Source organism: Triplophysa rosa, linkage group LG25, assembly GCF_024868665.1.
Source record: "Triplophysa rosa linkage group LG25, Trosa_1v2, whole genome shotgun sequence".
Taxonomy (NCBI): Eukaryota; Metazoa; Chordata; class Actinopteri; order Cypriniformes; family Nemacheilidae; genus Triplophysa; species Triplophysa rosa.
The window spans coordinates 11,251,186-11,262,278 of record NC_079914.1 but is presented as its reverse complement, the minus strand read 5'-3'; the positions used below and the strand labels follow the sequence as shown (position 1 = coordinate 11,262,278).

At 37.7% G+C, this 11,093-nt stretch overlaps 1 protein-coding gene across 1 annotated transcript; it reads left to right on the top strand.

The window, feature by feature from the left end:
* The first annotated feature begins 9,237 nt into the window (after positions 1-9,237).
* Positions 9,238-10,709, top strand: LOC130549261 (amine sulfotransferase-like). Its single transcript, XM_057326481.1, has 6 exons — positions 9,238-9,403; positions 9,633-9,835; positions 9,908-10,034; positions 10,120-10,214; positions 10,290-10,470; positions 10,594-10,709. The coding sequence occupies exons 1-6, from the start codon at positions 9,238-9,240 to the stop codon at positions 10,707-10,709; spliced, it is 888 nt and encodes a 295-aa protein (XP_057182464.1).
* The last annotated feature ends 384 nt before the right edge of the window (positions 10,710-11,093 follow it).

The following is an 11,093-nucleotide window of genomic DNA, read 5'->3' as shown; positions in this document are numbered from 1 at the left end:
TTCCCACCTGACAGGCTGTATGGAGGGGGTTTTTTTATCGTAGCCTCCAGATTTTACATCCATCTTCAAACGATTATCAAAAACGAAAAAGAAATGTCCAAATATAAATTTCACAGTTTGCTGTGTTGGTTACGGCATATTTTTACATTAAAAATTGTAACAGTTAGTTAGATTACTTGTTCTAGGAGGACTTGAAGAGAGATGAAATCGTTGTTTTCCACGGCACCAGAAGCAATCGAGGGAAGGGTCTTTACAAGCAATTCTTTCTTCTCCTGAGAAATAGATGTTATAATAAAAAATAACTGACGACCAAAGTGCAGATCTAACTCTCAAACATGTATTCACAAACTGTACCTAAAATGTGTAAAGCTGCTTCTAATTTTTTTACATTTAATTGTACAGTGGAGTGGTTCTCAAACTGTGGTACGCGTATACCACTAGTGGTACTTGAAGAGACCCCTGGTGCAGATTAAGCTTCTTATGTATCTCTGAGCTTGAACCGCTGTTTAAAGCTGTTGTTATTGCTGTAAAGCGCTAATTCAACACGCGTCTGCATCTACTCGAGGTTAAATCAATGAAGCGTGCCTTGTGATTTAGTTTTGACGCACCGCATTGACGAGCTGCTGCAGTAAAGTGTATGTCTGTATGTCTGTTTGTTATATACAGCTGCTCTCTTGATGTTAAAGTATACGTATTGTAGCCAGTGGTGTGAGGTGTGGCCCCTTTAAGAGCAATTTGCCTTCGCTTCCTTTTTACCTTTTGTGGATGTGCGCATGCGGCAGATTTACGTGCGCTTCGACTGCACCCGCGTGCCATGGGACTCTGATGCTCCATTTCCTTTTGTTTGTGTTTTCTTACGTAATCTAAGTGTTTTGTTAAGTAACACGTTTCCCACGGAGGTTTTTCCATGTGCATGGGAGAATAAATCCGTTTTTGAGGGACACATTTGTGAGTTTTCCTGTTATTTGCAACTAAGTTACTTTAAGTTGGTGAGCTATCCCTTTTTCTCACAACGACGTGTTACAATATATTTATTTATCTTCTGTGTTCAATATTCTTTCCACATTGTCTGTCTTTATTTATAGGTTTGTAGTCTTTCTGCAAGTCCCACAAAGTTAATAAATCCCCCATAAAAGTCATTTACAGAGCCCTGTTTACTGTGCACTACAGAAACGTGTTTTGTGTTCACTATCACTGCTGATTAACTTTGAAAACAGCTGGTAAATAACAACGTGTTTGTATTATTAATAATACATTAGAATTGGAGGACGAGGTGTAAAGATAAAGATTCATAGCGCTACTATTAATTTAAGTGTTTATTCATGTGATTTTTCTACGGCGCTCATTAGGTGGGACTTGGAACAACTCATTTTATTAAAGGTGGTACTTGATCTGAAAAGTTTGAGAACCACTGGTATAGTGTATATAACAAATGTGCATGTAAAGCACAACTGACACAGCTCACAAATACTGTACAACTACACATACCGGCTGGGTTTTGCCATGAAGCCAGTTGAGTTCCATCACTTCTTCCAGAATATTCAGGAACTTCTCGTTGCGGAGCACCACTCTGTGGTCTGTCTCCTCTAAATCCGGTCTCTGCATGATAAAACTGTGACGTGGACAGAAAAGAAGCATACACTCAACAACAAAAAAGTGAATTAAAGATGTCTTCCCTTGAAATTCACTCCATAAACTTTTCAAGCCCGGGTGATCAGATCAGATGTCTAATTTTTTGTAGCCTTCACGTTTTCTTCAGCCGAGATCTATGACGCCCCCCAGTGGATAACTGCCATAATACACATTCACATGTCTGCAAGTTCAGCTCACATTTTTTGCATACGTTTTTAGGGATGGTTATAAAATTTACACCTAAAAAATATATATTGTAGTCATAAATTGTCCTGCGTTGTCACAAACACATTTTTGAACGTTTTCAGTAGTTTTGGATGAATACAGCCCCTCTTACTGCACGACCAATTTCCCATCGTAATGCAGCCTGCATCGTAAACGGAAAGCTTCAAGGCGGTTTACGTTCTGTGTGAGGTAAACTATTATCTACGATAACCTGCCAGATGAAACAATCATTAAATGTTGTGTCAGGAATGACTGCTAACCTGCTGCGAATTGAAGAAGAACAGAAGCTGTTGAATGTTTACAGATCGTGCGGTTGTTGCCTAGGTAACCTGCAGCCTCTCAACGTATCCGCCCTTTTCTTCACAACAAGATATCGCGATAACAACGTCTTTTTGTTTTAGGGATGGTTGTAAAATGTCCATCTAAAAATATATATTGTAGTCAAAAGTCATAAATTGTCCCGCTGGGTCACAAACCATTTTTTTTCGGGGTTTTTAACGTTGTCAGTAGTTTTGGATGAATACAGCACCTCATACGGCACGAGCAATTTTCCATCGTAATGTGGCTTCCATCGTAAACAGAAAGCTCACGTTCTGTGTGAGGTAAACTATAGCTTGGCCGTAAAACAAATAGCTTAACTTAACTTACCAGATGAAACAAACCTTAAATCCAGTAGACGCGTATCTGCAATACAGGATGCGAAGTACAGAATCAGCTTGTTTACAGGTCGCGCGGTTGTTGCCTGGGTAACCTGTAGCCTCTAACGGCGGCTGGCAACCAACAAAATATCAGAATCAGAATCAGAATCAGAAGAGCTTTATTGCCAAGTGTGCTTGCACACACAAGGAATTTTCTTTGGTGTTGGAAGCTTCTAGTACAGACATTCAACACAATGACAATACAATATAATACGATTTACAGTCTAAAAGATTCTAAATTGTGCATATATAAAATAAAGACTATTTTACAGAAAAATAGGTGTAATTATCGCCACCTCCTGCTCCGGAGTGTGGTACAGAGTTCTATTTTCTATTTATCGACCCTGTCTGTCTCCCTAATAAAACCAAAGAAAGCTTTATTATTGACCTCACTTGACCATTTTATTAAAACTTTAAAATGAACTCCTTGAATTCCACTTTTCCTCATTTCTTGTATCATTTTTTCCTTTCTTGTTCATGCTTACTGCACTCAAGAATCACATGTTATTGTTTCCTCAACATAACATTATTCACATAATCCGTTTGGATGTTTCCTGTAGTGCCTGAGACCGATCAGACACGCAATAACTAGTTGTATTTCTTAAATATAACAACAACACCCCTCACCCAACCAGCAAGCTAGTCGCCAAGGGGTCTACCCCAATCTGCAACTAACACTAGGCGCAGGACCAGATTTCTGGTGACCATAGCAACCCACACCAAACCATCAACATAAGAGTATTTTACGACCGAACGGAATGTAGGGAAACTCTCTTTACTCACTTTAGGGACAGACATACAATCTTAAATACATCTCTATAGCAATATACATATATTAATTCCATGTATTGATGTTCTTGTTTTTATGTCTGTCTTAAACTCAGTTTAAACTCAAAGTAGTTTGAATGAATGTGTGTATAACTACTAGAATTATTAGATTTCTAGTAACTCATTTAACCAAGATGATATGTAGATCATGTTTGGTGTCTATGAGGCGCATTCGAGGGGTTCGTTCTTTCTCTCCTCTCTCTCCTTGCATTTTGCTTTTCTTTTTGTCCGGGTACTGTCTGTGCCACATCTACAAGGGTAGAACTATCTCTAAAGGATGGACTAGAAGAAGACTTCACCTTTGACCCCTTATTTTGTGTTAGGCTGCGGCCTCGTCTTTCCAGATACAGATCCTCTGCATAAAACTGGTTCTCTCTGATCACTTCCAGCCAAGATCCACTGGAGCCTCAACAAACTGCATCAGGACACTTTCTTTATATTGATGGGCAAGACATGCAGCCAAGTATCATATAGTCTTATTAATGGAAGCATAGAGCATCATTAATCCTTTTAACAAAGGTGCTTTACAAGAAGAAACTGATGTTTTGTTCAGGCTATTGATCTTCTGAATATCAAATACTGCCATAAAACTTCAGCCTTCTTCCAATGCTAAACTGTATGTGTGTGTATGTTAGATTAGTATGTGTCTAGTCTAGGTAATAAAGTCCTGTTTTATTTCACACGTGACGTTGTCTGTAGTTCATGCTTGATCCAGATAAGTATAATTGATCATAATCAATTAAATTCATCCCAATTTGGGCTGATATTTGTTGCCCTTACAAAGGGTGGTGGAGAATATATTACTTATAATTGTGATTAGGGCTGCAAAACTAACCATTATTTTGATAATCGATTAGTTGGCCGTTTTTTTTCTTCAATTAATCGATTAATCGGATATAAATGTAATTACATCTTTTGCTTATGATAAGTAAATCAGATATGGGAAAAGTATACATAACTGAACTCATTAGCCTTCTCCCAAAATGTTGTGAATATCTCCATAATTAACACACCTGGTGAGTTGATTCATGTGTGTCATATTAGAAGCAACTGACAATAGTCTCTCCCAAACGTGGGAGCGAGGGGAGGGTCGGCCAAGGAAATCATTTTTTGTGCCATGAAAAGTGAGATATTTGTCATTCAAATGTAGTGAAGTACAGTAAAAAGTAAACAGAAAAAGTAATACTTAAGTACAAATACACAGTGTATTTAGAATAATATGTACTTTGCAAAGTGCAAACGCTAACAGGAAATTGTACCTTTGATAAATGAGATCAGGTAGGTCATGGAGACGGCAGAACGGGCATTGTTTTTCTTGTTTTACAAAAGCACTAACTTTTGCTGGTATTGTGAGTGTATGCAAATAAAATCATTTAGATTATTTTATCTAATGATGTCCTATATGGACGAAGATGACTGCATTCTTCCCGCTGTTCAGGGGAAATCAAAGTGATCAAAGCGTCGCAACTTCTTAAATAAAACTGTAAAATATCATAAAGTTATACATTTTATATGTTGTTAGGGATTTCCCTCTAAAACATAAACCCGTGTTATAATGTAAAATCAGCTGTTTAATTTATAAAAATGCAGATAGATCTCTCCTCTCTTGCATAAAAACACAAGAAGCGTTTTACACCTTTTGAATATGTCCTTGTGCTGAAACAAATGCCTTTCCAACCTGATGAGTGATGGGGAAAGGAGAACACGTTCGGCAAAAGGGGGATACGCACCCCCTATCGATCCGGTAAAGCTGCGTAGCAATGTGACATCTCTAACCATACGCCACCAGAGCTACTGAGGGGCAAGAGCCTTTTACTTATTTAGTTTGTCAATGTTGCAGGTACTTGTACTCTGTTTGAATAGACTTCGTTATTTTAGTCGTATTTTATTTTATAGTCTACAGAGAAGCAGGAAAACAGTCAAGCCAAGTCAAATTTATGTTTATTTGCGCTTTTTACAAATTGCGTTGTATCAAGCAGCTGTACAACACAAAAAGAGGAAAAAACAAAGCAATGAAATACAGACACATACGTATCTACATGCTATGTACACACATATATAGGTATTATAAATTAAATCACGTTTACTGAGTACAACTGTCATGGTATTCTTGCAAGTCTTGTAAAAGATGAGCTAGAGAAAAGCCTCAGGCTAAGCTTGTATAAGATCGCCAAGCTATAGATAAAACAATCAATCTCAAGAAAGAGCAAATAGAAAACAAACAAGATCATTGAACTCAAAGCAAGCGTGCAGTGCGCTTAAATCCTTCCCACAGTATTTAGCTTCCACCTGTAACGTTAGCAACTTCTTTGTTACAAACGAATGCTGCCTTTGGGACAGTTAAAGCCTAGCTCCCTGCTACACCTACCAGTAACTTTATCAGATAAAAGCTTCATTGTTTATTAGCCTTGAGGCACTTTATTTCGACTTTCGGAACATGTCCTTAATTTGCGCTACAACAAATATGCCTTTTCATTCTGATGAGGGAAGGGAAAAGAAAATAACACGTTTGGCAAAAGGTAGATTCGAACCGCAATCGGGCTGATCAGTCGTACGTTGCCTTTACCCCTAATCCACTCAAACTGGAATTCGCTAGAAGTATTTTGAGTACTTAATGTCTCTGCTAAAACGATCAATCTCAATTGCGAGAAAATTAGAAAACAATTAAGATTATTAAAGTCTATATCTAATAGCTTGTTGTGGTGAGGACTTTCACTGGCCATCAAGCACAAATAGATAAGTGGAACTTTCGCATCTTACATGCATTGTGATGGCAAAGAGTAATTGTGTGAAAATCCGTGGCCACAGTTTTGTAATTCGTTCCCTCAGTTTAAAAATCCGTGCTCTCGGAGTAATAAACTGTACCCACGAGTTTCCAATCCGTGCTCTCGGTTTTATAAACCGTCTCCTCAGTTTTTGAAATCTGTACCCACGAATTCATAATCTGTGCCCACGCTTTCGCAATCCGTTCGCACAGTTTTGCAAACTGTAGCCTACTCGCGAAATTGAAGCCTCTGTCTGTCAACAGAACAAGCTCCTACAGGAACATTAACGAATATTGTTTACTGTTTTATTTTAGATTATATTATAAATTGTCTTAATGTGTTTACACACGAGCCCGTGGCGCATATAAAGCATGCGTTCATTGCCGCGTTTCACTGGCATAAAGTTGGTTTGACATTAAACTTTCGATATTCGTGAATTTAGGGACCGTCTCTAAAGTTACATACACATTCAAATACATGTTTCCAACTTCAATGGCATTTAAAGGGAATGACTTATACCCACAAGACTAACTGTACAGTGTTCATGTGTGTGTCAGATATAATGCACACCTTTTAGATTATTTATATTTATTTATTTATATAAACCGTTAAATCAAATGCAAATATTCCTATGTGTTTCACTGCTGTATGGGTTCATACATAAATATACAAATTTTAAAGCTCAATGGCATTTAAAGGGAATGACTTCCCTGACTAACTGTAAAGTGTTCATGTGTGTGTCAGATAGAATGCACACCTTTTAGATTATTGATATGTATTAAAATAAACCGTCAAATCACATGCAAACATTCCTATGTGTATAATGGTCTCATACACAAATATACCATTATTTAAAGCTCAATATACGTATAGGAATATGTGCATATTATTTGATGGTTTATTTTAATACTCTATATATAAAAGTTGTGCATAATATCTGACACACACATGAACACTGTACAGCTAGTTTTGTGGCTATAAATCTTTCCTTTTAAATGCTTTTGAAGTTGGAAAAAAGTATTTTAATGTGAATGTAACTTTAGAGACGGTCCCTAAATTCACTAATATCGAAAGTTGAATGGAAAACCAACTTTATGCCAGTGAAACGCGGCAATGAACGCATGCTTTATATGCACCACGCGCTCGTGTGTAAACACATTAAGACAATTTATAATATAATCTAAAATTAAACAGTAAACAATATTCGTTAATGTTCCTGTAGGAGCTTGTTCTGTTGACAGACAGAGGCTTCAATTCCGCGAGTAGGATACAGTTTGCAAAACTGTGCGAACGGATTGCGAAAGCGTGGGCACAGATTATGAATTCGTGGGTACAGATTTCAAAAACTGAGGGGACGGTTTACAAAACCGAGAGCACGGATTTGTAAACTGTGGGTACAGTTTATTAATCCGAGAGTACGGTTTTGTAAACTGTGGGTACAGTTTATTAATCCGAGAGCACGGATTTTTAAACTGAGGGAACGAATTACAAAACTGTGGCCACGGATTTGCGGGTCTTGCTTTCTTTTCTCCGAGGGGTGACCAGACGGGCTCCGTAAGAACCCGATAATGCGTGATAGTGGGAGACTTAACAGCTTTAACAACCGTCTCAGACTCTCCCGAATGTAATTATAAAGCTCCTTCACAAACATAGATTTATTTTATAAGCGCCAAAGATGTAGGCCTAGAGGTGACCTGATATTGTATTATAATATGAACCACCTCTCAGGCAACGTTAAATAACTTGTTTTTTACTTGTCAATTTACTTTTCATTTTCATGTTCTGTTCTGCGCTTTGGGAAGTTTCTTTGCTCGATCCATTTGGTCATTTGACTGTGAAAGAGTGATTGGTTGACATAACTTCATTAAATAAATTATATATTTATTGAACTCGTTTAAAATGCTAGACAAAAGTGAAACTAAAACGTTTTCGATAATGACTTTTTCGTTATATTTTTTATAACGTTTTATTTAAAAAAACGTTAAATAATATTTTGGCACAATGGCGCCCCCACTTGTGCGGCGCCCCTATGCACTGCATATACTGCATACCCCATTTTTGCGCCCCTGATATATAGTTTGCATAAACGAAACCTTTGTGTAACGCGAACAAGCTGCTGGGTTTGCGTGTGCGTCTCTATAGCAGCGATGTCCAGAGATAATCGAGAGACTGAAGGTTGGACTGCTTTGGTATTTATAGTGCCGGTTGGGTTGATTACTGTGATCGAAAGCCAGCCGGTTAATTATCTGCACATGCTCCTCCCGAATTTGTTGATAAAACATATGTTATAGCAATTAAACCATGTTTAACCGTGTCCTACCTTAATGGCTTGGTTTTATTTTGTTTGTGTGCACTTCACTGGTTTTTCTGTTAATGCCAACAGACCTTTATTACTACATTTCTTAGTTGTGTACAAGGAAAAGTCACAAACAGTACAACTCGCGAAAGATTAATGGTGTTACAATAAAGGTCCAGTCAGTGAAATCTAGCGGCAAGGTTGCGAATTGAATTACAACCAACCGCTCACTCCACCCCTCCACCTCCCATTCGAAAAACTAAGATGGCTGACAGAACATAGCGAATATGCAAGGGGACCCGCGGTGTATGTAGATAGAAATCATTCTATGGTAATAAAAACATCATTGCGTAAGCTCTTTATACACCTCTGAAGACATAGTTATGTATATTATAATGCATTTTTTTCAATAGATCCTCCAAAAATGACACTTCGGACCTTTAAGTCTAAAGTTCACCCGTTAACTAACAGATCATATAAAAAACCCTTTTCTTGGTGTCATTTAGTTCAGAATTCAGAAATGACTCAGCAGGAATGAGCCGTTGTCATATTTTATGGCAATAAAAATGCATTCTGCATAATTTTCTGTACTGGTTTGCAACGCAACTGAACTAAAGTGAACTTTACTACGACATGTCTTATTTGAAGTGTACAAATAAAGACAGACAGGACCAGAGAAAGACTCGAGTTGATATATTAAGTCCAAAGTTTGGCCATAAACAAATAGACAATATTAAACCCTGTTTTTTTCAACCACATGCTAGATCTGATTTGGCTCAGTTAGATCTCAGCAATGGCTCAGCAGGAATACAAGAAACTTAGTGACAAATTCTTCACATACAAAGGAATGGTGTTTCCTATAGATGAGACGTATGATCTTACCACAGATATAATTGACAGTTTAAAGGATTTTGAAATAAGAGATGATGATGTCTTTGCTGTTACCTTTCCAAAATCTGGTAAGTGACTGTAGATGCTGTCATGAAGTTAACAAAGTTTTTTCACTTTCAAGAAAGTTCACTTCAGCCTGATCATGTTTGTGTTTGGTGCTAATGCTACAAATGACTATGAAGAAAATTCCCACAACTGCTCAGCGCTGTCGACGTATATGTTTAAGGATTTCGTAATGCAGTTTAGAATAAAGTGATGGCTATGATAATGTTACTTTATGTTCTCATGTCTTCTTAGGTACGGTTTGGACCCAACGTATTATTACTTTACTCTATGAGGAAGATTTCCCTGACAAAGCAAATGAAACCACGTTCCAGCAGATGCCTTGGCTGGAGTTTCGGGAAAAGGACGTGGATTATGAGTCCCGTCCATCTCCAAGACTGTTCGCATCTCATTTACACGAGCACATGGTGCCCAAAGGATTGGAAGAAAAAGGAAAAGTATGTATGTGATAATCTATACGTTACAGTGACTTGCCATTGCTTTCTACTGCATTGCTTTTTTGTCCCTAGATTATCTACGTGATGAGAAACCCTAAAGATGTCTTGGTGTCTTATTTCCATTTTGCCAAAAAAATGAAGAACCTGGAATCTGTCGAAAGCTACGACGAGTTGCTGAATAAGTTCTTCACAGGATGGAGTAAGAGCCTTACAGAACTTTACTTGAACTCTGTGCAACGTCATTGAGAAATTTATTATTATTTAAGGTTGTGTTTTTGGTTTAGTGGTCGGTGGATGTTGGTTCGATCACATCAGAGGATGGATCTCAAACAAAGAGAAATACAACATCTTGATCCTGACTTATGAAGAGATGATCAAGGTGAGAATTGTTTGGCTGGTTTCTCATTCAAGTCTTTTGTTTTGAAAAGACTTTAGTGTTTCCATCTTTTCTCAGGACCTCAGATCCGCCGTTGTGAAAATCTGTGAGTTTGTGGGGAAGAATCTGTCAGATGAAGCGATTGATAAAGTGGTTGAAAGGGCCACTTTCAGCAACATGAAGAAAGACCCCAAAGCCAACTACGAATTCCTCCCTGAGAACATGACTGACCAGCCAAAAGGACTTTTTGTGCGAAAAGGTCAGAGTAAACGGAATAACCAAAAGTTTGGGTGTCATTATAATAAAGTTATTTAAAAGTTATTTTTATGTTTTATTTGATAACTTGTTATTGGTGGTAAAATATTTTTTAATTGTGTTACAGGAACAGTTGGAGACTGGAAGAACTCGTTGACCGTAGCACAAAGTGAGCGCTTTGACAAGGTTTACTACGATAGAATGAAAGATCTTCATCTGGAAGTTAACTGGGACTTACACTGAAGACATAATGTCATGAAATGTTATGAGTCTATATGTGAAGCCTGTTTTGGACCACCAAGGGATTTTCTCACTATACAGTTTTAGTAAATGTATATTAATAATATAATGTACAGTATGAATTGACCCTTTGGATAAGTAGGCCCGCCCCCTTAGATACTGTTGCTACCAGACAGAGTTAGAATGGCAGCTGCCAGTTTGAAAACCTTGTCTGAAGATGTTTTTGTACATTTTGGACACACTCCCGTCGAAGAGCATTCAAGTGAGACTTAAATATGCCATGAAGGGATGTATAAAAGATTTTAAAACAAATATGGTGGATAACAAGATTAATTTGGAATCGAGGGTTTACATATCACAATGCAAGCGGGAGAAGCGGTCGTCACG

Coding starts and splice junctions, on each gene's coding strand:
- LOC130549261 (XM_057326481.1), top strand. CDS start 9,238: ATGGCTCAGCAGGAATACAAGAAACTTAGTGACAAATTCTTCACATAC. Junction 9,836..9,907: donor GATTGGAAGAAAAAGGAAAA/GTATGTATGTGA, acceptor TTTTGTCCCTAG/ATTATCTACGTGATGAGAAA. Junction 10,035..10,119: donor TAAGTTCTTCACAGGATGGA/GTAAGAGCCTTA, acceptor TTTTTGGTTTAG/TGGTCGGTGGATGTTGGTTC.